At 39.3% G+C, this 26,931-nt stretch overlaps 1 protein-coding gene across 2 annotated transcripts in view; it reads right to left on the reverse strand.

The window, feature by feature from the left end:
- ACSL3 (acyl-CoA synthetase long chain family member 3) overlaps positions 1 to 26,931 on the reverse strand; it is a 77,927-nt gene that overhangs the window by 11,854 nt on the left and 39,142 nt on the right. For both annotated transcript variants that reach the window (XM_068544344.1, XM_068544345.1), the window contains 8 exons: positions 17,164 to 17,580; positions 8,226 to 8,403; positions 6,851 to 6,960; positions 5,855 to 5,993; positions 3,424 to 3,574; positions 2,055 to 2,178; positions 1,747 to 1,818; positions 314 to 453 (listed from right to left, as the gene is read on the reverse strand). In XM_068544344.1, the coding sequence (XP_068400445.1) occupies positions 314 to 453; positions 1,747 to 1,818; positions 2,055 to 2,178; positions 3,424 to 3,574; positions 5,855 to 5,993; positions 6,851 to 6,960; positions 8,226 to 8,403; positions 17,164 to 17,541 (1,292 nt within the window). In that variant the 5' untranslated portion in view covers positions 17,542 to 17,580. The remainder of the gene's footprint in view (positions 1 to 313; positions 454 to 1,746; positions 1,819 to 2,054; positions 2,179 to 3,423; positions 3,575 to 5,854; positions 5,994 to 6,850; positions 6,961 to 8,225; positions 8,404 to 17,163; positions 17,581 to 26,931) is intronic.

Consider the following 26,931-nt stretch of genomic DNA (forward strand, 5'->3'; position numbering starts at 1 on the left):
TGGTTGCCATTTTATATTCATACTGAAATAAATATAAAAGCAAAGAGAAACTACTTCTCAAAATAATTAAAATCATATAAGTGTCCACAGAAGACATAAGCACACATTTAACACAGTAAAATTTTTAGTGAAAATTTTTTTCAAATAACATTGCAATCTTTTTTAATTGCTCATATTCTTATGCAAGATGGATTTTTTTTAGAGTCCCTTTGACTTTTTAAGATAATTTTTTCTTATAACTATCTCAATTAATTGGGCTATTAATGTGAATAAAATGATCAAATTATCAAGGAGAGGGAGAGCCTTTACTTACCTATCACACAGCGGAGTACCATGCCCTTTTGAAATCTGTTCCATTTTGTAATTATAGGCGAGAATAAACAGAGTGCGTTGAAAATTACTCATTTCATTCACTTTATTCATGACATTTTTGTAGATCCGATCCATGATTTCCTAGATGTATAAAAATGAGTTAATACAGTCAATAATGCTATCAGCTACCTTATTTAAAATCTTAACATCAGATTACTATTTCCATCAATAGAGGCATTTTAAAAGATACATTCTGTCAAGAGTAAACTTTTAAAATAGAGCCACAATTTGTTTAAAAATGAGATTTCTGTAATTTTTAATAGATGCTCATGAGTAGTAAAAAAAAAAAAAAAGAAAAGGGGGGGCAGGGAGATATTAAAAACCTTAGGGCAGTAATATGCCATTATTGATTCTTTATACTGCTTTGCTCTTATTTATTCTGAACTAAAAACTAAACTCACTACATAAATGAACAACTATATAAAATTAAGAGAATTTTAAAAACCATTCTATCTTATAAAGATATAAAGTACTACATTCTTTGCTCACAAAAAGACCATGGGGTTATTTTGGTTGTTTGTTTGATTTTTAATGCTGCACCCATGAAAAATTTCCTTGTCTGCACTGTGTTTTGCTTGCTATGCCTATTCCTATGACATATACTTTAATGACTTGAAATAGTTTCTCTCTACAATTTTAAATTATATTTAATATTTATGTGAACCAAAAACTTAAAGAAATATAGTACTAAGGAAACTACATACCTAATGAAACTCCAAAATTACTGGTCATTTATATTTGACTTCGGAATAACTACGTAATTATGCTTGAATGTGAACACTCAGTATCCAATTATAATTCCCAACACTTTCAAACAAAATCAGAAAGCCTCGTAAAATTTACATTACGGGAGCAGAAAATCATTGCTATCCCATTTCTACTGCTCTTATTCCCAGGCCCCTCCCTATGCCTGGTATTAAATTAAGATGCACAGTGCTGCTAGGGTAATTCAAAGTTGCACCAACTTCTCTGTCCCTTTTTTTTTGGTGTCTAGGCCAGACTTTCCCCAAGGACTCGGGAGATATGATTTGCTTAGAAGGAGGTGCTATCAAACTTTTTCTCCTATCTCCTGCTGGGCTTCAGGTTTCTACCAATAGCAAACAGATATCACAAAAATGATTTGAGCAAGAAGCTATTTAGGGAAAGGCACTGATAATATCATATCGAAGCTGAAACTAAGTTGATTGTTTAATAAGTAAGAAAAAAAAAAGATAAACAAGATCAAATAAATACTGTAGAGCTCAAGGTAACATAGATAATGAATAAGGAATAAATCCTACATAAACTACCTTGTCAACAATATCTTTTCCACTAGCATTTACTTTCTGTAGATGCTTTTTTAGCAGGCAATATTGATTAATGGTCAATTCTTACCGGGACAGCTGCCATCAGTGTTGGTTTCAATATGGATGTATCTCCTTTGCTTCCTTTTTTTATTTTTGAAGACTACAGAGAGAAAAAGTTATCTATATAAAGTGATCCTTATTTTAAACATTCAATGAAACTCTTAAAAAAACACATTACAAATTCATCATTTTAATTCACTTATATTCTAAATAGCACTTAAAAGGCAAGTTCCTTTAGAATGATTAACTGTCAGCCTTACAATATACTGTCATACTGAATGAAAATTGTGTTAAATTATGATTTTTTAGTATCTCAAATCACAGAATTTAATTTACCTGATCTGCTAAAGTCTGTGGTGAAGAGTAGCCAATGCAGCATCCATGAGAAAGACAAACAAGCTCGGCACTTAATTCTAACACATGGGCCAGAGGCAGATATCCGATGTAAACATCTTTCTCCCTAAAAGCAAAGGGAGATACAGGAAGCAACAGTCAGGTGCTGTTTCTGTGAAAATGGGAGCGAGCTTTACCCTCAGGGCTCAATCTGGGTTCTCTGTGTGTGCACACGCGCATGCGTGTGTGTGTGTGTGTGTGTGTGTGAGAAGAGAGAGAGACAGAGAGACAGAGACAGACACTGGGGGTGTCAGGGAAAAGAACTATAGTACAGCTCAACCTAAAGCTGAGGAGGCAGACACTCCAAGGAAGTGGCTCCTGTTTCCGGGTCCTCCTGGAAGGCACTCACTAACTGTGAGTGCTGCAGAAGCAAAGTGCCAGGACAGAAGAAATATGGGCTTGGAGGGGGGAAAAAGAAAATGAGGGTTCTTTTGAAGGACAGAAGAAATTCCCCCAAGGAGGAAATGGTCTTTAAAGCTAATGGGCTATCAAACAGGAGAGTTCAAATAGGATCCACAACCGTCTGTCAGGAATCTCAGGATGAGATTCTTGTTCTGAGAGTTAAATTATACCTTACGTAATAAAATGTATACGTATACATATCCATATATTTCAAGAACTGCTCCCATTCCCAGAAGGAATTAGTTGCTCTTAGTTTTTTTTCTGAAAGTTATGCACACACAAGAAAAATTTCTCTCTCCATTCCTAAATTCAATTCCACAGTAACATGTGTGCGTATAATTCCTGTGCATAAAGGCAACAAAAATATCCAACCACTGCACTAGATCAGTCATCACAATATTGATTCCATCTCTGGGAATGCTAGCTTTACCACCCCTAAAATTCGCTCCCGTCTGGTTTCCTCCATTGGTCTCTTTCCCATCCCAGTATACCCACTCTCCCCCAATACTACTGGAATGTGTCTTAAAAAGAAAAATCAGAGACTGAATACAGAAGCTCAATAAGCATTTATTGGATATATTATTTGTTCACTTGAATTATAATATTTAGGTATAAAAATGACTATGAAGGTAACAACAGCAACTGATTAAAATAATTTAAGACATTTAAGTCAGTTAAAGTTTGCACTTTTAAAGTAACAAGTAAATATTAACAATGATGTCTATCAACTATACTTTAAAACCCCCAACTATAACTATTTTGTAATTTTAATGTCCTTTTCTTGAAGAAATACCTACTGTAAACAGACTCTGAAGGACTAATTTAACCGTATACTAATAAATGACACAAACATTAATGTAACAACAGACAGAAATACTGGACTACCCCAAATTTATTTACTATGACATACCCCAGTTCTGGAATCCTTTCCGCCATCCCAGTTATACCAGCAATAAGGTTACTATGGGAGATCATGACCCCCTTTGGAAGTCCTGTGGATCCACTTGTGTACATGATTACTGCAATATCTGAGGGCACTGGTTTGCTATGAGGTTTGTTTTCTGTATTGGAGAAGAAAAAACACACATACTTCTAAGAAATTTAGCTGTATCACCAACTTTTTCATAATCATCTATTTGTCTAACTGAGTTAACAACTATTAACTGGGTTCATACAAGCTCAACAAAACAGATCAAGTCCCCACACATAAGAGACATATGCTATTGGGACAGACATAAACAAATCTATGTTAGAAGAGCTATGAAGAAAAATAAAGCAGGGCAAGGTGAGAAGATGTTAGGAAAAGTGGCAGGAAATGAAGATGAAGTAGCCGCCAGCACCATATCATGCAGCCTCAGAGGCCATGCGAAGGACTTTGGATTTCACTCTGGGTGGAAAGCAATGTTACTTTGAACAGAGGCTTGTCATCACCTGTGACAAGGACCACCTTAGCTACTGTGTGGCTACCTAACTTAAAAAGGAAAGGAAGGAGGCATAGGGAGACAAAAGGCTATTCCAGCAACTCAACTAAGAAATAAGGGTGGTTAGACTAGGGTACCTAGACATTTGCTAAAAAATGTTCTCTGCTTCAGAGCGGTGAAGTTAACATGGCGATACTCGGAATCCTGGATTAAAAGACAATGTCCCGGGCTTCCCTGGTGGCGCAGTGGTTGAGAGTCTGCCTGCCAATGCAGGGGACACGGGTTCGAGCCCTGGTCTGGGAAGATCCCACATGCCGCGGAGCAACTAGGCCCGTGAGCCACAATTACTGAGCCTGCGCGTCTGGAGCCTGTGCTCCGCAACAAGAGAGGCCGTGATAGTGAGAGGCCCGCGCACCGTGATGAAGAGTGGCCCCCGCTTGCCGCAACTGGAGAAAGCCCTCGCACAGAAACGAAGACCCAACACAGCCATAAATAAATAAATAAATAAATAAATAAAAATTAAAAAAAAAAAAAAAAAGACAATGTCCCTCATTTGCACAAGCCTAAGAACAGCAGCCAACATCCTACAGAGGTGACACAGTAAGAAAGACTAAGAGAAGTAGGTCACGGATAGCACTGGTGATCTGCCGGAATTAATCTTGGAACTACCCTCAATGTGGTCTTCTTAAATAAATGAGGAAAACATCTTAAACACGTTCCCAAGTGAACTCTTTCTCTCCTACCTGTCAAGATATATTTCTTGACAATTGTTATTATTCAAGTTCTTGCTTCCTAATCCGCCATTCACTCCTTCATCCCATGGCACCGTTCTCCTCTGCCCACCAGCACTTAGAAGCTGCTCTCTCTGAAGCGACACTGGCTAAGAAGTCCAATGGTGCTTCTGCAATCCCTGCATCATCGGCCTCCTGCAGTGCACCTGGTCCTGCTGAAGACTCCTGCCTCACTGAGGGGCTCCTTTCACTCGGCTCCCACGAACCACACGCTGCGTGTCTTCTTCCTCCTTCTCTGACCAATTCTTGGTGGCCTTTGGAGGTACCATTCTCTGTGGGTGACCTCACCTACTCCCACAGCTTTAATTAAAATCTGTTTCTAGCTTCTAAATCCTTTAACTCCAAATTAAACTCCAGCGTACTAGACTTATACAGGCCACTCCCCACTACAAAGCTACATTTGAATGTCTCACCAGCACGTAAATTCAACATGTCCAAAATTAACCTCAGCATAACCCCATTCCCAAGCTGAGTGAATGTTTACATCTAATTCATCACTATGTTGCCAACCACAAAGGAAGTAGTACAGTCCCACCATCCTAACAGCTTTTGTGATATCCTTAAACATCAATATATTCTCTAACATTTTCTGACACTTATTTGAGAGTGGGAATTTCCAGTTACCATGCCTGGGTGTGCTAGTTGGAGGACAGAAAGATGTCCCCTTCTGGAAACAACACAGCTGGAGCAGAAAGTAAAAGGAGGGATGCAGGTTTAGACACTTTACGTATCTGTTAATACTTACAGATAATTCACATAGGGCAAGTTTAATGGCATTATTTGTTTAGACAAATAATGGCATTATTTGTTATTTGGTTTAAAGACTAACTTTAAACCAAAGAGAAAAAGGGAAACGGGAAAACTGTATAATGTAAAACGTATTTTAAATTAACTTCAAATAGATACTACTTTTAGAACATTTTAATAAATAAACGTTCATGTTCTTCCTTAAGCTTTTTGTTTTTAAAGGGTAGATGAGAGTATACCTAGGGTGACCTTTCTTCCCAAAGTGATGGCCTAGGAAACTAGTTTGTCACCTGATCTAACTTTAGAATCAACTATCTGGAGCACTTCTGGAGAGCACGGTCACTGCAGAACATACGTGAGGAACTGGGAAACTGCCACATACCCGCGCTGGCCTTGGCTCCCAGAGCCTGCACTGCTGCCATGGTGTGCACGATGACGCCCTTGGGGAACTCAGACCAGGCCGGCGGCTTACCGTCCACGGTGATGATGTGCCGCAGGCATGGGACGAGAGAAACTATATCCTGGGAAAACACAAGCATTCGTTGTATTCTTCATTACTCTTCATTGAATAGCTTGGCAAATAGTCCAGGACACAAGAAAAGCAGCTTACCACATTCAGCAAATTGTTAATTTCTTGCCTCAAAAAAGCAAGGGTGGGGTGTACTGGTATGAATACCCCTTTTTTCAGATGGAGAACTACTGGTCTGAAATATAAGTTACTGTTTTATTACATTATATTTACTGTGTGTACCCTTGTTCTTTGGTAAAATCTTAATCAATAAAGTCAGTTCCTGACAAAAATGGGCATGTAAACACACACTGCCTGAACTACAGGGTAGCCGAACATTCCTCATGCTTTTAAGAGGCAAATAAAGATACAGGGGGAGAGGAAGGGAATTCTCTTATAAACTTGGATTAAAAAAAAAAAAAAACAGATATTATTGTTTTCACAGAGTTGTCCAGAGACGAAAGAAACCCTTCTCCTGTAGTTTTGTAAAGTCTTTTTCTTCCCTTTAAAAAATTCTGAAACTTGTAATGACTCAAATGCTTCAGAACCAAGTGAATTACTAGTTTAAAAATAACCCTTAAAAATTACAAATTTATTGAAAACAGACTAGAAAATAGATGAGCACAATAAAGTTGTAATCCCTTCACCTTTGACATGGACACATTAACAATTAATCTGTAGCTCTCTATGCTACTTATACACAAATATATATGAAATCCACTTTTTCTTTTCTAAAGGAGAAGAATAAAGTATGATAGTCCCACAAAGTTTACAGAGATATTAAGGATTTTAAAGATCATAAAAGAATGATGAGCTCATGACACTGAAAATACTAAAGTATGGAAGAGTTATTAGAAAACTAGTTCTCACCTTCAACTTTGTTTGTAAGAGTTCTTTACTAGTAATGATGTTTGTCACCTCTGTTTCATTTAATCCATGAACAATCGCTGGACCCCCTAGAGTAGCATACAACGTAACAACTACAGGGAAAAGAAGGGCAAGTCAAACATTTGGACATTTCATGGAAATACTAAAAGGAATTAAATAAAGCCTCTGACCGTGGATGGAGCATACTAAACCCTAAATTGTTAGATCCACAGTCTGTGATCTAATCATGCTGTTTTTCTAAATTATTTTAATATATTAACTAACATTATGCCTACTCACCCTTCTGTAACTTCCCCCCAAAATTGCAATATTTTAAAATTTAAAAATTTTTTATTTTATTTTGTTTTACCTATAGATGCTATTCTGAGATTGTCATGTTGAAAGGAATTACATTTGACTTCTAAAATGTCACAGTCTTAGTTGTTAACTACTTGATACTAAAATAAGAAAAATATACCAATAAGATAACACACTGAATGTCATACTTAAGATATTACTTGTTAAGAATATAGCATGAACAAGTGGTAATACTGCTTATGCTAAAGTAGAAAAATCTAAAGAAAGACATTCTTAGAAATGTCGAAATTAAATAATGATGAGGAGGAAGAGAATTTTTATTTGCTTTCTCCTTAATTCAAAAAAGTTAGACTTAAAGTCACTTTAAGAGATAATTAAAGCTTCTTAAAAGAAACATACTGTAAACCCAAACCTGTGACAACAAAAAGGTATGCCAGTTTAAAAACAAACAAACAAAAAAAAAACAGCGGAGGCATTTACAGCAAGAAATCTGATAAAAGTATCTTTTCTGTTTCATCTGAAGGATAAGCAATGTCCATATTTTGCATCATATTTGGCACCAAGACCTCTGAACTAAGCCTCCAGGACTACCTCACAGACTGAAGCATCACAACTTCCACAGGTTGTGTTACAGTTACAACATAAAAATTATCATTTAACAGAGCAGCTAGGTTTGAGTATTGGAAGTGTTTTAGAGGCCAGCTGTTACTGACAGAAGTGGCATAACAAGATGACACTAACTTCAAAAGAAAATTCTGAGAGGGGGTAGCAGAGCAATGACCCACAGGTATAGATCTAGCTCCCCACACCCAGAAAGTCCCCTCTGAACAGGTTCAAGTCCCCTTACTACACTGTTTAATTTGTTCCACGACTGGTTCCTTTTCCAAAATAGATCAATAATTCTAAGTGATAACAAAGAGTTATCCACTGATTGGATACAAGGTAAAAATTAATATCAGAATTTTAATCTCTTGGGAGTAGATATTTATAATAAAAAGTGAGTATCATCTCTCCCACAACATCAGGTCCACGCTTTGAGCAGATAAGAAAGTCCACGTACGCTGAAAATTATACATGAAGCAGGCCTGTGCAGCAATCATCCATTCAGCCCTGGTTTCACAGAAGATGGCAATGTTGGTCTTTGGTTTCTGACCCAATATCTGTAAGCCATTTCCGAAATCAAAAGCTCTAACAAAGACATCTTCAAAGGACAGCCAATTATAGTTCCCAAGAATAACCTGATAAAACAGAAAGCATACAAATAGTTTTCAAATTAACCAAGATATTAATTTCTAGAAAGAAGCCAGGATGTGTTCCAAATTTTGACAAACCAGAAAGTTGTGTTTGTATATAAACTACTTTGTTCTAACGAAAAGCTGGAAAGTGAGTTTCAAGTGAAAAGTCTATTTTGAAAATTAGCTATTTTGTGATATCTTCTATGACAACTCAAATCTTTTGCTAAATCTTTAACTGTAATTTGGGGGTGGGGGGTTGTTTTTCTTTTAAAAAAATCATTCAAGGTTTGACAGGATCTTAAATGTCAACTTTCTGGCCAAAGGCACATATATTAATAATTCATTTATAGACTTCATTTATTTAAACAAGGTAGATGTTAGTTTATAATTTAGCCTAGTGTCAAGTACTACTGATACCAACATTTTACTTTCCCCCTCTACTTACGAATTCCTGGATTTCAGTATCAGACAGTATAACATGATTCACAAACAGAACCTGGCAGACCCAAGCTAACAGAAATGCTTATGGCCATTCAGTTGGAACTGCTGTAACTAACTCTGGATAAGCAAAGTAAACAAGTCTCTATTTATACGACCAGGTGGGGAGTTGTTATACTATTTTCCAGAGTCCCTCTGTTGAATGCCCGCTGGCGTGGCAGGGCTTTCGACTTTTATTTGTGCAGGTGACATCAAGGCTCACATTAGTAACAACCCCCTCTTAACTACCTTTAGGAATTTTCTCCAACTTATATCAGACCGTAAATCCCCAATTATATACAGATTAGACAGAAAGCTGTTCTTGCTGCAAAAATATACAGACAGTTCCAAACATGGCTGTGTCACTAACATACGTCTCTCATGCCTTAAAACCATCTAACCATATTCATTTTCAAAAATGCTTATAATATTTAAGAGATTTCTAGAAACAGAGGTTGGATGAAGATACAAGTGGAAAAAGTTAAATACTGCCCTCTAGTGCCCTATTCCAAACTGGACTTGAGAAGTAAATTTTAATTTTGTTGGATAAAGCAGCTGAAATTAAAATGCTCATTTAACTTTAGTGGGTCCCAAACCCTCACCCTGCTCTGCACCCCCATGAAATGCTCAGCACGCGGAGCTCCAACGGCTTCAAAAGGAGCTCTGTGGCGGTGAGAAGGCAGATGAGAATTTGGCCGAAACATGTAGGAACTGGATTTACCATTATTAAGAATTTCACACTCCAAAGATAGGCATGAGTTACCTCCTAGATTCTAGAATCTAAATGAGTTTTGTAAATTTCAGAGAATATATGTGTTCTGAAAAAGCATTAGCTATATAACCCAAATACATAAACCCAAATAAATGATGGTGCAAAGAAATCAAGTCACGAGTTTAATTCAAGTGTAACCAAAATCTGAATTTAATTCTTTAAACCACTGAATTTTCTAGGAGTGATCTTTCCCATAAAGATTACATTTAAGGGACCCTGCCTACCGCATAATTTTATCTGACTTGTGCTAGAAAAGGTTTCAAATCCTCACTTTGTCCCTATGGTTAGCCCAACCTGAGACTAAGCTCATGCATCTATCCCCTGCCTATACCGTAGAGCACTGCTGGAAAACACCAACCGGGTGTTTTAAATCCAGGATCACAGATCTCACCGCCCAGCCATCCCATTATGCTTCCCTGCTACATTCATTTTCTCACCCTCTGAAATGGCTGTCTGAAACCTTCTCTCTACTCAAATATCCTCTACCCTTTCTCTCCCTTCTCCACTTCCATGTGACGATACTATCTCACACTCCACTGAGAAACCAGAAATTACACAGAAACTCCCTTAGCTTCCTACCACCAAGTTTAATAACCTACATACACCTGTACCCATACCCTTTGCAGTCCCTCACGGTATCACAGTGGCTGGAGTGTCCCTGACAAAAGCTCGACTCACTAGGACTTTGCTTTGAAGAGCTTCCCAAGTTTCCACCTCTAGTCCTGACCACCCGTACTTGGACATCCAACCTACTTTTCCACCTGATTGTGCAACTAAGATGTCTAACAGATATTCCCCCAATGCAACCACTTCCCTCCACCTGCACCTGTCATGTAGTCCATCTCTCCCCTGAACTAATGAATGCTGACTGGCCAACTTTCATTCTTATTCCCCTTTAGCCCCTTCTCCCTACAGCAGTGAGTTTTTGAAAAACATAAATCAGCTTACTCCTCTGCAAGTGTTCTCCCTTTCCAGTAGGAATGGAGTTGGAAAACCTTACCTTGGCCTACAAAGCCTTAAGGGTCCTAGACTTTGCCAGAGTCTCTGTGCTCATCTCAAAACCTCTGTCCTGACTCACTTCCTATAAATACAACTTTGTCTTTTCTGTCCTTCAAACAGGCAGCGCAGGACCCAAGATGAGGCAAAACAGGTGCTCAGGGCACGAAATTTAAGGAGGCACTCAGTCTCAGGGTCTGAATGCCGTCATGAACTTTGCTCCCTAAGTGCCTCACCCAGCTGGGCTCATTCCTGTTTTAGAGCCACTGCACAATCCTGTCCCACTGCAAAGAAGGTTCGTTACCCAGATCTTCACAAAGCTGGCTCCTCCGTGTCCTTCAGGCCTCCACTTAGCCATAACTTACTCAGAGAGGCTATCACTGATCTCCAATCAGCTTTCTTTCTTCACAATAGTTATTAAATCTGTTACCTTATTATTTATTGTCTCTCTTCCTCCCATACAAATACAAGATCCAGAAAAGAGTAATCTGTGTGTCTTGTTCATTATTGTCTCCTAGTGCCTAGGACGGTACTAGCATATAGTAGGCACTCAGCGATTATTTGCTAAATGTGTGGAACGGACTGGTGTAACGAAACAACTTCAATTCACTCTGGGCCTCGGAGTCTTCAACCTCTCCTCCAGCAGCCTCATTTGTTTAAAAGATGGTTTTTTTTTAAAGGTCCATATCCACGTGATCATTTAACTCCCTTGGCTTCTTTTGTTGTCATCACCATTCAATCGCATACATCCTTTGCCACCGCCTCTTAAATATTCCTACCTGTGGCCCATGAGACATAGATATGTTTGACTGTCCTAAGAGTGAGGAAAACGCATGACTAGGGTGGCTACGTGAACGACGACCGTGGAGTCTGAGCCGTTTCCTCATCTGTAAACCTGGTTGGGGGCTAAACGATCCCTACAGTCACTTTCCTCTCTCACGTTCAATTGCCTGGATTTTCATTCTGTGACAGGTGTGACATACACATATGTAAATATCAATGCTGTCACTCAGACTATCACTGCCTGGGACACAGGAACTTAATAATTTACCTTTGTTCAGGAACCTATGAAATTAGATACCTTGATTACGCTGATGAGGAAGGCCTCTTATCTCAAAAGAAAACTATAAAAATAAAATGGAGATAAGATACAGAACATTCTATAAAACAAAATCACACAATACTTAACCAGTCAGGGCCCTGAAGAATGAGATATTCTATAAAGGTTAAGTTTTCAGGGTAGCTGAGTTTAACCTCTGTCAACACTAGAACTTTCACTTTAACCATTCAGAACAGAGATATCTCAAAAGTATATACTTTCCTACTGTCGACAAAGTACATCTGGCTTCATTTAACCTTTCCCTCTGCAAATGAAGATCTTTACAAACAAATTATTGTGAGGGAGCCAGAGAGAGTGAAAATATTCAAGAGATCTGGACAGTTGGTAATAACCATGACGACAATGAGGGAAGCTAACCTTTACTAGTGTTTACTACGTGCTAGGTATGCTGTAAGTAACTCTCACAATAACTCTAAGACAATTACTATTATTATCCCTATTTTACAGATGAGAATACTGAGGCACAGACAGAATAAACATAACTTGCTCAAATCCCACAGCTATTAAGTGACAGACTAGGATATGAACCCAGGCAGATTCATTCCAGAATCTAAGTACTAAATCACAACACTCCAACTGCACTATAGAAAGGAGTTGAGATGTCGCTGGGCAAGTGAGTAAGGTGGCCTGATTAACAGCTGTAAAATATCATTTCAACTGCTGTGTTTGAGTGGATTATAGTAGAAGCAAGAGTGGAAGCAGAAGACCTGATTTAAAAAAAAAAAAAAAAAAAAAGGGAGGGGGGTGGAGGGAGCTGTAAGGGGGAAATTAAAAAAAAATCAGACTCCTGGTTTTTGACTTGAGCCATCTGGTACACAGCGGTGCCTTTAACAAACAGGGGTATGACAGGGAGAGGAGCAAGTACGGAAAGGAAAACCAAGCGTTCTGGCTGGGGAGAGTATTAATATAATAACCAACCACAAATTCTGGCCAAGAGATGGGCCATTATTTTTTATATAAATTATGTAAATATCCTAGTAAGTCAAAAAATAAATGTCATACACATATGCAAATAGGATAAAAACATGACTCAAGAGAGAAATAACACAAAAGTAGGCAATGAGGAAGAGGAAAAGAAAGCTAAGTCAACTCCTAAGAACAGAAATGAGTATTTCTAGTATCTTTTTCCATCAATTTAGAAGGAATGTCAGTCATAGTGAAACTTCTCTTTCTAAGCACTATGACTGCATAATTCCTTCTAGCTTCTTCTCTCTAAGGTGTGTAAAATATATAAGAAAAAAACCTAAAGTATCTCTGGAAGTTAGATCACTAAATGTTTGAGCTGGTCTTGTGTCTTCTGTTTCACTGCAAAGTTATTTTTATTCTTTGCAACTTTGTTCTATTTCAGGTACATGTATTTTTAAAACGTTCTGGAAACTGATCATTTCATTGTTAATTCATTTCAAAAGACATCAGCACAAGCACTTGCTGCTGGGAAGGCTGGAATCAGGAGCTACTGACACACGTTCCACACGCTTCACTCTGCCACAGTTTTATAAAACCATATGAGACTTAAAATGACAGCAGGATACAGTCCTGGAAAAGCTGGCCAAGCCTCGAGAACACAGCCGCCTCTGTTTCTTCGCCGTTTGTTCTTCTGTTTGTGCCCCTCGGGAAGCTTGTCTTGGTGAAGCTGATGGCCGCACTATCCTGGGCATAATTACAGCGGAACCATCACATCTTCCACTTACCTTCCCTTGGACGCTCAAACCAGACTTTTAGGATAAGATGGAAACAAAGCTTCAGAGTTCATTCATTTGAAATAAGGCTTTGAGTATCTTTGTTTCAACCATGCCAGATACACTCTAGGGGTAATCCCCAAAGCTCAGTCCCCCAAAACAGGGAGAAAATTTTTAGATATTGCTAATCACTAGCTTTATTTTCCAATAGAAGATTATCTTCATTTATGGAAACTATTAAATGAAGATACACTCCATCAAGATTATGTATGTGTTCCACTCTTAGTAAGCACTCTGAGCAGAGGCCACACTGCCTAAGCAACTCCACTTCTACATCTAAGGGCAGGTTGTGAAAGGTCCCCTTTTCACCATCCTTCCATAGCAGCAGCTGCTGCTGCAATACAATGGGCGTTAAATAAGAAACCAAGGGCGGGGCAGCCTAGTTTAATACACAGTGGAGATACCCCCTATTCAGTCTACAGACCACTGCTACAGTTGCAATGCAGACCAACAGAAACTGAAGTCTTAGCTAACCAGTGGTATAGCACACTTTCTCCAGTAAGGCTAACAGAAAATATTTGCTTTGTTTGTGATACACAAAACGTACTTTCCCAATGAGTCTAATTTCAAACAGGAAAAAATATGTGTTTTCTACATCAGAGTTTATATTAAAGACTTCTGAAAAAAGTTTGATGAATCACAAATGCGAAGTTAATGGCAAATGTCAATGGTAGGCACACCCCCTGACAGTGATGTAGTATAGACAGAAAAGGGTGCTAACTGAAAATGGTTTCTCTCACCTTGGTCAAGACAGGGAGGAAAGAGCCACATACATACTCCCTCTCCCTCTCCCTCTCCCTCTCCCTCTCTCTCTCTCTCTCTCTCTCTCACACACACACACACACACACACACACACACACACACACACACACCATGCACGGGGCATAAGAACTTTGTGTTGGGATTTCCCTGGTCGTGCAGTGGTTAAGACTCTGTGCTCCCAATGCAGGGGGCCCACGTTTGATCCCTGGTCGGGGAACTAGATCCCACAGGCATGGCACAACTAAGAGTTCACATGCCACAACTAAGGAGCCAGTGAGCCAGAACTACGGAGCCCATGTGCCGCAACTAAGACCCAGCACAACCTAATTAATTAATTAAAAAAAAAAAAAAAGAAGAAGAACTTTGCTTGTGTCCACTGCATTATCTGGCCACATTTAAGGAACAACTATGATAGCTCTAGGATTTTATTTTGTCCTAATTATACTGATACCTGAATTAAGAAAGAATTTCATATTCACCCTATTTTTCTCCTTTCTATATACTTGGGAACCAGTCTGCTGCTGTGAGTACTGGATGAGTGAAAGTGCTAGCTCCATAAAATGCATGTGGTGTGTGTATCCTGCACACACTATCCTGCAGTGTGTGCAGGATACCAGAGAAAAAATAAGCTTCCTGCTAAAACAGGATTTCTGTTATATATGCTTACATTAGAAGTAAGAGAACCCAATCTTTGAATTCAAATAGCAGTAGGAATTGTCAAAGGACAAAAATGAATGTTTATTTTAGATACAAAAAGCACAGAAAAGAAGGCAGAGGAGTGGAAAGCTTTAGCACTTAAAAAATGTAGTGTTTTCAGTACCTTTTATAACTACCAGATCTCGCAAAGACAGAATCAAGGATGGTACACCATAAAAAATAGCAACTAAATATGACAAAAATCAGATACCATTATGATAAAGTGTTTTGCAAATTATAATCTATAGGCTAGAGAAGAGTAATCAAACATGCTTAACTACATGACTTCAATTGCTCGAAATGTGCTATTAACTAACCCCAGCTAGATCTTAATTTAGCAAAAAAAAAAAAAAAAAAAAAATCATTTAAGTGAGGCAAAACTAAGTCACCAAAAGAAACAGGGAAAACGCCTTAAAAGTAGAGTGACCATAGGATTTATCCAAATCACTCTGGCGACTGTAGGGGGCACTATTAATGCCAGAACAACAAGTATAAGTCAGGATGGTTCCAGGCACAACAAGATAAAACATCACTCCATTTGAACGTTAGGAACACATAACAGATTCTGTTGTCTAGAGTTAAAATAATGTTTTTTTAATTTCTAGGCGTTACTGATACTAACTTGCGTGCCATCTCCTTTACGTTTAGAAGATGAGGACTGGAATTTGTGTGGTAAGTGGCAAAATCAATGGACCATTAAGTTAAACAACATCATTCTCACTCCCCTCCCCACGTTCTGCAGTAACAGGAGGAAATCTGAGCCTTTCATTCCATAGCTGTGCTTATCTGGACTCTCCTCCAAGATCTGAGAGTTCCTTCATGATTAACAGAAAAAAGACAGCTGGAGTCAGGATGTAGTTGGAAAAAGAGGGTAAGGGAAAAACAACTTTGCCTACACAGGTATTAAACCTATAACCTAACCAAATTATCAACTAACTACAGATCATCTTACTGCCTCTAAAAAAACTTTATCTTCCATTTTCACCTACCAGAGCTTCAAGAACCGTTTATAAGAAACTCACATACCCAAGTTCATAAACAGCATTTTCATGACATTTCTATACTTACTACCCTTCACAGGGCTGCACTACTCCATGATATAAGTCTTCAGATTCATTCATACACTTTTGCCCAGTGAATTCCCAAGATGATAACAAAAGCTGGAGCATTTACACTAGATACCACAAACTGTTCCACACACACACTTGTAGAACGTACACACACACACACACACACACACACACACACATACACTCTCATTCTCTCTCACTCCCTTTCTCTATTAATCGTCTCAACAGCTCTGAGCTGGGGTTAGTTTAAGGAGTATGGAGCTAGACAGCCTGGGTGCCGGTCCCAGCCTCACCACCTGCTAGCTGTAATGCCCCTGGGTAAGTTCCCTAACCTATCTGTGCCTCAGCGCCGCCATCTGTAAAGGAGGATATCCCGATCACACTAACCCGTAGGGCTACTCTAAGTCTTAAATAAGTTGATATGTGTGAAGCTCTTAAAACAGCCTGGCTCATAAGAAATGCTAATAAATGTCAGCAATGATCATTACCTCCATGTTAAAGAAACTGAGGCAAATTTGTTACGTAGCTTTTCCGAAGTCACACACAGCTAGTAATTGGCAAAGCCGAGATTCGAACCCATAGTCTGTATCTGGAGTCCAGGCTCTTAACCACTGTTACACTGCCTCTAAGGAGGTCTTATCCTCTGTTTCAAATCAATAATGGCAATTTCTATATCTGTGAAAAGAAATTCTTAGAAAACCAAAGCACTTGCCACAAACCAAAGTACCAAATCATTAAGTATCCAATGGAACCTACATTGTAATCAGAAAAAGCAGGTCACACCCCAAAACCCAGAGCAATCTCGAGCTCACAGGTGCTTCTGGAAGTACCAGGGAATATAGTTTCAAACCCCAAACTGCCCTAGACATTCTATTCCAAGTCCTGATAGCCATTCAGGCTCAGAAGTGCCCCACACCAGTGAGTGATCTCAATGTCTTTGTGAAAATGCGGAACAAATCCATGCCGGGGGTGCAGAAGGAGAAAAAAGCGCAGTCTAGTCCCCTTCTACCCCGTTTCTCCTGCTACATGAGCAAATTCCAATAGAGGCAGGTCATGCTTGTCCCCTGCCACCATTTCTAAGCGTACATTTTATTCAGAGCGAATTCAAAGGCAACAGAAAACCACATTACCTTTTTAAAAATTTTTCCGTTTGGTTGCACTTCATCTTCCTCATTTAAAATTTCACGTGTTCCCAAGAGTCTTTTGTCCTTGAATTTGTTTTTTGCGTGCATAAAAACTTTATCTAGTGTATCACATCCCGGGTATAATACTGAGGCCAAACCATCCAAGCTGTTAACAGATCTGTATGCAGACTCAGGTTTTGAATTTACAGGCTTTGCTTTAATTTGGTTTGATTTTTCTTGTCTTGAATCAGACAAAAAATAATATGGAATGTATGTTAAAATAGTATAAAGTGATATTATAAAATGTATGAAATATAAAAGAATGGGGTTGATGGTATGTTTTAGCTTCATAGTAGATGGCTTTGAAGATACGTGGTTATTCATAGTGCTCAAAAAGTAGAATTAACAGATTTCCGTAAGAATCTAGAAGGAAAGGAAAGAAAGTTATTAGTCAAAAATCATTCTTAAATAACTTTAAAGAAAAAGTCTTCATATCAGATAGGCACACGATTTTTTTTCCAATAAGCAGCAGCTAAGTATACTGGCCGCCAGCAATGTCCTGTCCACTCCTGATATTTACAGGATACACATTTATGCCATATCTATTAACAATGGGATTTCTACAGAAAAGTTTCCACATCATTCTGTAAACAGGTGGCTTTTCCAACCTAACCCCAGGTAACCACAAATACTTCCCAGTGGCGAAGAGGAAGCAAGCCAGAAGACCTACAAGAGAGTGGAGACCAACAATGCACCCATTTCCTGTTCTTCAGTGTCTCATTACATTCGAGATGGCAAACACTTAGCACATATGCCACATTCTCCTCTCTCCTGACCCTTGCAGCCACTGCTAAATCATCACTGCTTTCTTTCCCAGGGAGCCCCCTTCTCCCACTCTAGGCAGCAACAAGCAATTGGAGTTAACAATATGAAATTCACTTCCCACAGTGATTCTAGATATTTTTCAATGTAGGCAGGTTAAATTGTGAAGCAAGAAGACAACAGACTTTGGACATTTTACATGTTGCATTTATCAGATTTATTGAGAATCTCCTATGCGTCAGACAGTGTTCTAAGTACAGAGACTACAATAGTGAAGGAAACAATCTAAGTCTCTCCTCCCATGGAACCTATACATTCCTTGGGAGAGGTAGACAAATATCACCAGATGGTGAGAAACCCTAAGAGGGAAAAATGAACCCAGTAAGGGAAATACTAGGTGACCAGGCAAGGCTAAAGAGGCGCTCTAGTATGTGGGTGGTCCACGAGAGCCTCCCTGGCCAGTGATATTTGAGCTGAGACTTAAAGGAAGAGGGAGAGTGGGGAAGAAGAACACGAGGCAGAGGACTCGGGCTTTGTTCGCTAGGTAGGTGATAATATCATTTTTGAAGAAACAAAACTGAAGCTAACTACTAACTGATTACTCCACCCAGCTCTAAATCCAGGATTACGATTTCTAGCATTCTTCATCTCCATGTTGTAGAAATTCTATTCTGGCCAAGAGATCTGAGGAATCCCTTCTTTCACCCAGTCTCCACTCAGGGCAGAAGATCTATGGCAGCCACAGCAGACCAAGACTACTGGGCACCGTGATTCGTAAGGTGGATGCAGAGAGAGACGCTCCAGAGACCAGTGGCTAGAGCCAAGCCCAGGACCCCACTCACAGAGCAGAGGACAAGCTGCTGCCCCTGGCCCTGGCTCTGGAGCAATGGCACAGAGGTTCTCCCCAGGCCAGAGAAGCAGGCTGTAAGAACACAGAACCACTCAGCAATCCCTAAGAGGACTGACCTTAGCTGGAAAAGAGAACAGAGAAGTTCAAGCCTAATGGCACTATGGAAAACAATGGAGACTTCAGTGGTGAGCAACTAAGATGAGGCTGGTAGTTCCACAACAGAAACAAGCAGAAGAACAGATCCAGAGAAGTTCAATGGAATCATGGAAAGAGACAGCTAGGAAGAGCCCTCCTAGAGTCAGTGCAGCTCAAAGACTGGCCTCAAACACAACCCCTACAAAAACCATCTAATTTAACTGGATCACACTGTGGGGCAACTTATAGCCCAGGGCACTGTGCAAAACAATAAAGCAATCTACTAGCTATCAGTGGAGAATATTTGCTGGGTGCGGTGCCAACACAGAGGCAGATCAGGGAGAGAGACCGTTAAAGGGAGCCCTACAAGAACCGTGCTGTCACCCCCTGAAGAAGGTACTTCAAAGTAACTGTGCGTGTTCCCAAGGCTGTGCCCTTGAAGGAGCCCCATCAGAGGAGGCACACTGCAGAAAAAGTAAACGTCACCAAAACCGGTCAGCCAAGCCAGCAAACAAGCAAGCAAACAACACAACAAGAAAGTGCGGAAACGGGGAAGGCGGAATCAGTATTCAGAACTGCTACAAAAATATCTAAAATGTCCAGTCTACAACAAAAAATTATGAGGCATGCAAACAAACAGGAAAGTATGACCCACACACAGGGAGAAAAGCAGGCAACAGAAATCCTCCTTGAGAGGACCCAAATGTCAGACTTAGCAGACAACGCATCAAAGCAGATATTATAAGTATGTTCAGAGAACTAAAGGAAACCATTCTTAAAAAATTAAAAGTCAAACTCTGCAACTTTACAAGAAAAGGGACACCTCCGAATTTGCTCATGCACAGCTGGTGAGAAGCCAGGACTCCCAACTGATCTCTGGGCTCTGTTCACCATTCCAAGCTCTTTTCTTCAACAACGTATTGTGTAGTACCCTGAAGAATGAGTCCAAAGAATCTAGATTTCTGCCAGAAAGGGCATGGGGAGCCACTGAAGGTTTCTGTACAGAGAAGTGGCACAACGAAAACAATGGCCCTAATACTTTCAGGACATCAGAACTGCAAAGAATAGAGATGTACCTTAATAACCCAGGAGAATGATGTTATCTCACTAAGTACTCTGAAATTTAATTCTGCATGTTTGTATTTTGAATTTAAAAATAACTGTGATTTAAAAAACTATCTGTATCCACCAATGCTATGACTGCAGTATAGAAAATCCAAAGGAATCCACTGAAAAACTAATGGAACAAACAAAGAGTTCAGCAAAGGTTGCAGGATATAAGATGAATATACAGAAATAAATTGTATTTCTATACACTAGCAATGAATAATGGGAAAATGAAGAAAACAATTATATTTACAACACTTTCAAAAATACTGAGGATTAGATATAACAAGAAGTGCAAACTTTGTACTATGAAAACCACAAAACATTGTTTAAAGATATTAAAGACCTAAATAGAAAACATCCTGTTTATGGATTTTAAAACTTAATATTGTTAAAATAGCAACATTCCCCAAACTGATGTACAGATTCAACACGATGCTTATCAAAATCTCTGCTGACTTTTACAGAGAGTTTTGTTAAGCTGATCCTAAAATTCACACGGAAATTCAAAGTAGCCAGAACAGCCAAAACTTTTGAAAAGGAACAAAGTTGAAGTGCTCACACATCTCAATTTCAAAGCTTAATACAAAGCAATATTAATCAAGACAGTGTGGTACTAGAAAAAGTACATATGTATAGATTAACAGAATAAAATTGAGAGTCCAGAAATAAACTTTTCTATTATGGACAACTGATTTTCAACAAGATGGCAAAAAAACTCAATAGGGAAAGAACAGTCTTTTCAACAAATGGTGCTGGAACATCTGGACATCTACACATAAAACAACGAAGATGAACCCCTTTCTTATACCATACAAAAAATTAACTTAAAATGGATCACAGGCCTAAATATAAGAACTAAAACTATGAAACTTTAATAAGTACTCACCATTGAGTATAAAGTGTTTCAAGAAGAGTACAGTAAAAGGTAGAGGCTAGTTCTGGCTTTTTCTGAGACATCCTCTTGAACCAAACAGCTATTTATTATGATCTTAAAAGTCTGGGGATAGGGAGGGCAGAGGAATGGAGATTTTGAATAGATGATACCACATAGCTTGAACAAGCACCAAAATCAGCAGGTGTTCAGGAAATAATCAGCCACCCAGAAGAGCAGGGTAGGGATGAGGAGATGAGAGATGAGGGCAGGGTATTAAAGGCCCCAAATTTTAAAGGTCAAATTGTTGTGGGCTTTGATGCTGAGGAAGAAACTTAGTTTGCATTCCAATGTACATGAACACACAGCATTAGAAAATAACTTTATGCAGAGGCTAACCTGAAGGCAGCAGAAACTGGAGGGAAGGAAATCACATAAGAGGTAACAAGTAATCATTTACTCCTAGGTCACAAGCTATGGTGGGTGTGACAAGGAGCGAGCAGCTAGGATTCCTGGCTCCTAACTGACCAGAGGCAGGATTGGGTGGCAAGGGTAGCAGCTGTTCCTCCAGCCTTTCCAACAACTGAAATCTTTCTGCTTAACATAGTGAGGGTGGTACTGTACCTGAATCGTGAACAGAATAAAGTTGCAAATTAGAGCAGAAGCAGTGAAAGGAGGGAAAACAGCTGGGGTGCCTTCAACTGAGACAGAAACACACACAGTGAAGAGGTTGCTCAGTGGCTGGATGATTGGTGGAAAGAAGATGAATACAAGTCTTGAAAATAATGGGTTTAAGATGTCTGTGTGTCATCCAAATACACAAACTGTGAAAGTTAAGAAGGGTCAGAGCTGCCCAAAAAGAACACACAGGAAACCTCCAAGATAAGTTCAAGGACAGAAAACTTTGGAGGGAAACTAATGCCAAGACTGAGAGGAGGAAAATCCCACGGAAAAGGCCAATAAAGTAGGAGAACTTGGAAAGGGCAGTGTCATGAAAGTCAAGGGAGGGGAGAGTCAATGGTGTCAAGAGTAGCCTAGATGTACCAGTCACATGCAATTAAGACATTTAACTTTTCTAAAATGTTTTAGATAAACTAGGTAAAGTAACAAAACTTTGGTCAATTGCATCTTATTTGCTCAATGGCTACAGAAAATGTAGACTAGTGTCAACTGAAAGAAAGCACATCCAAAAAGTCGAGTGTTATGTTTTATTCCACAGACATACTGAGAGCTTAAGCCCAGGAGACAGGCTCTCAGATAGCTCTGAAAGACTATTCCAAAGAGGTAAGGAAGGAGCCAGGATATATAGGAGTTCTGCAAAAACAAACCAGGTAGTTGAATATCAAAAGATTTCTGCTAATTAAAGAAAACAAACAAACATCAAGTTACTGAATTTAGTGCTTTTCTATGTATAGGAAGATGCAAGAGTCTGGGCTCACTGAAATCATTCCTTTGATATGCACCTTAACTGTGTAGGGCCAGAATTCTGTTTTTCTCTATCCTGAATGGGCTCATGGCTTGACCGCCACAACATCCTTTGTTTACTGATGCGGCAGGCAACACTCTTCATCCACACTAGGAAACCAGTCACAGCTACTTTATTATGTTGCCACAGCTTAGAATATGAGTATCACCTTTCAGAAAGTAAACTTGAACCATTAAATCTATTAACCTTTTCCTTCACAGCTTCTAGGTTTCCAATTTAGTTTAAGAAGGCATCATCCAACCCCAGGGTTAAACTAATGGTATCCTATATTTTTTTCTAGTATTTGCAAAATCTTTATATTTTGATCTTTAATCAACATGGAATTTATTTTTCTCCATTGTGTAAGGGAAAAAGCTAACTTTTCCTTTCAGGTGAACTGTCTGAACCATTTATGAAATAAGCCATCCTTTTCTCAATTAACCAGAATGTCATCTTCCACAATAAGTTATCATTCACACTTGGATTCGTTTCTGGACGCTGTTCTGTTTCTCGGATCCATCTGTCTACTGCTTTGCTAATACCACACTACACCAAAGACAGATCTACAACAATGCTTCTTCAGCTGTGATCCATGGACCAATCAGATCAGAGTTACCTTAGAGTATATTTTAAATAAAGATTCCTCAGACATACCTTTCCCTTCCTTTCCTTCCCGATACCTATAAGCTGAAAACTACTAGCAGACTCAGTTTTAAACAGCAACCATGTGATGTTAATGTGCACTTGTGTTTGAGAACTACTGCTTTAAATAGCTGGTAAGACCCTCACTAGCCATATTTTTCAAAATTTTCTCATCAATTCTTAGAAATTAATTCCACATAAATTTTAAAGATTTAACATTTCTTTACGGTGAAACACAATTTAAAAAATCAGAGACTTCCCTGGTGGCGCAGTGGTTAAGAATCCACCTGCCAAGGCAGGGGACATGGGTTCGATCCCTAGTCTGGGAAGATCCCACATGCCGAGGAGCAACTAAGCCCGTGCGCCACAACTCCTGAGCCCATGTGCTGCAACTACCGAAGCCCGCGCGCCTAGAGCCCATACTCTGCAACGAGAGGCCACCGCAATGAGAAGCCCACGCACAACAACAAAGAGCAGCCCCCGCTCGCCGCAACTAGAGAAAGCTCGCGTGCAGCAACGAAGACGCAACACAGCCAAAAAATAATAAAAATTAAATTAAAAAATCAAAATAAAAAAATCAAAGAGGAACAAATATCATATACATCACTTATATGTGGAATCTAAAAAAATGATACAAATGAACTTATTTACTAAACAAAAATAGACTCACAGACATAGAAAACAAACTATGGTTACCAAAGGGGAAAGGGCGGGAGAGGATAAATTAGGAATCTGGGACTAACAGATACATACTACTATTGATACGTATAAAATAGATAAACAACAAGGACCTACTGTATTGCACAAGGAACTATATTCAATATCTTGTAATAACCTATAATGGGAAAGAATCTGAAAAAGAATATATATGAATGAATCATTATGCTCTTCACCTGAAACACTGTAAATCAACTATATTTCAATTAAAAAAAGGAAAACAAGATATAGGAAAAAAAAAAATACCATGACAAAATATACAAAGAACTCCTATAAATTAAAAAAAAAAAAAAATTCAAGCAACAAAAAGGAGAACTGGGCAAAGAATATGTACAGAGAAGCCAAAAAAGAGGAAATGCAGATGGCTAATACATACAGATAATATATTCTCCGGAACTTGTAATCAAGATTAAAATGAAGCCATACTAATTTGCAACCAACAGTTTCACAAATATGTAAAAGACTACCATATCCAGAGTGCACTGAAGTATTCCAGCAGTACAGTATCAATATTTAAAACACACACACACACAAAACACACCCTTTGCAATCCCACATTCAGACTGTAGTCTACAGAAAAGCAAATGCTTATTAAACATATAAACAAAGATTCAATCATTCACTTGCCAAATAAATATTGAACACAGACTCCATACCCAGACCTCTTCCAGAGGATGAAGTCACAGTCATGAACAAAACATGGGAAGCAAGCAGACCATGCACAAGTAACTAAATATCGAGAGGTAACAGGAGCTACCGAGACAAATAAAGCAGGTTAAAGGGAATGAATTTGGGGGAGGAGAGGGCTGCTGCATTAGAAAGCAGTAAGAAAAGGCATCTCAGATGTTATGAGCGGACATCTGGGAGAAGCGCACCCTAGCTGAACCCAGGGAGGGAGGGGGACAGTGAAAGGAGACAAGGTCGGAGAGGATACTGTGAGAAAGGGGCCGGATCCTGAAGGGCCGGTCACTGTGAGAACAGTACTGACGCGGGAGAACGCAGCTGCTGCAGGAGCTCTGACAGGGATCAGATGGTGAGATGACACTGGCTTAGACCAGAGGAGGACGAAGGCAGCAGTGAGAAATGACCTGGCTCTGTTTTGAAGGTACAGCCTTGTATACAGTGAGAGAGCAGTCAAAAGTGACTCTAAGGTTTTTGGCCTGAGACATTGAGAAATATTGAGCTGTCATTTACTGAGACAGGGAAGACTGCAGGGGGAGCAGATTTTGAAAAAATATAGTTCCGTTTTGTGGAAGGTTAACTTTGGGAATTCTCAGCCTATTTATGGTATTTCAGGCATGAGACTGGCTGAGATGGCCTAGGGAGTGAGAAGAGGTACCGACAGCAGACCCTGGGGCATGTCAATGTTTAGAGGACTCGGGGACAAGAGGCGCCAGCAAACAGAGCATGAGAGGAGGGGTCAGTGCTGACAGAGGAAAAGCAGGAGGGTGGAGTCAAGGAGCACTGATGCGCTTTACACATGTTGTCAACAAAGGTAAATGTAAGCCAAGCCACCAATGAGATGAGACTTCACACCCATTAGGATGGCCATTACCAAAAAAGAAAAAAACAAAACAGAAAATAAAAAGCATTGGCTGGGGGATGGAGGTGGAGAAACTGCGACCATTATTCACTGCTGGTGGGAATGTAAAATGGTACAGCTGCTACTGAAAACAGACTGGCAGTCCCTTAAAAAAATTAAACACAGAATTACCATATGATCCAGCAATTCCACTTCTGGGTATATTTCCAAAAGAACTGAAAGCATGGACTCAAACAGATATCTGCACACCAAAGTTCACAGCAGCGTTACTCATAACAACCAAAAGACGGAAACAACCCAAATATCCATGACGCGTACATGTATAAACAACATGTGGCAGCCACACAATGGAGTATTATTCAACCTTGAAAAACGAAGTTCTGAGACATGCTACATGTATGAACCCTGAAAACATTACACTGTGAAATAAGGCAGACACAAAAAGACAAATATTTGATTCCACTTACAGGAGATACCTAAAATATGCAAATCCATAAGAGACAAAGTAGAATGGTGGTTGCCAGGTGCTGAGGGGGCAGGGGAATGGAAAATTATGTTTAATGGGTACAGAGTTTGGAACGATGGGAAAGTTCTGGGGAACGGCTGATAGTGATGGGTGCAGAACAATGTGAATATACTTAATACCCACTATACACTCAAAGATGATTACAATGAATAGTATATTTTGTTAGGTATATTTTACTAGAATTTTTTAAAAATAAAAAATAAAAAATAAAAGATGAGGACTGGGAATCAGACACTGGATTTAACAACATGAAGGTCACTACTGACCTTGAAAAGAACTGTGGTTAAAGATCAAAGCCCAACTGGAGAGAGTTTGAGAAAGAATAGGAAAACAGCTTCTAGGATAGGATTCTTATCCTATTCCTATAGGATGGGATTTTATCAGGCAAGTACCAGAACAAAACAGGGGTAAAGAAAGGAAAGATAAGTAAACTAAGTCTGTTTCCAAGGGAGTGAGTATAATGACTGATAAGGCAATTTTAACTTGAGAAAGGAAGGCCACGAGGAGGGAAAGCATTTATGAGGAGACAGATCAGTGGAATTAGTCACAGAATTGCTGGAGGTGAGGTGCTAAAAGGGTGTAAGTTGGAACCACAGGAGGTAATGGTCTGTGCAGAATGTTTTAAGTTGAGATTGCTGAGGGCGTATGGTTATCCATCACAAGGAGGTCTAGATTATAGTAACGGAGAAAGGGGAAGCAGAGGCAGACTGGAATATGAGATCATTTAAGGACAGGAGGTTAAGGAAATGAAAGGCTGTGGTATTGGAAAGATTGAAAACGCTAAGAATCATGATAGGATAGCAGTAGGGTCATAGGAAGCCTGAGGTTCTAATATTTAAGGAATAAGGGGATAGATGACTATAACAAAAAGGAATCATGTATGGTAAGTAGTACAGTCTGTAGGCAAAGCTTGGAGGATGCGGTAGTACTGTTTCAAAGGCAAAAAAACTGTTAATCAGATTAGGCCCAAGATGGAGTCGCTCATGCTAAGCCCCACGTCAGCAAAGCAAAACTTAGCTAAGTTTCTAAGCTCAGCTCTCCCAGAAAAGGCAGGCGTAGGTCAACCAATAAGTCTTGCCTGCTCAGCACAAGT

Source organism: Eschrichtius robustus, chromosome 5, assembly GCF_028021215.1.
Source record: "Eschrichtius robustus isolate mEscRob2 chromosome 5, mEscRob2.pri, whole genome shotgun sequence".
Lineage (NCBI taxonomy): Eukaryota > Metazoa > Chordata > Mammalia > Artiodactyla > Eschrichtiidae > Eschrichtius > Eschrichtius robustus.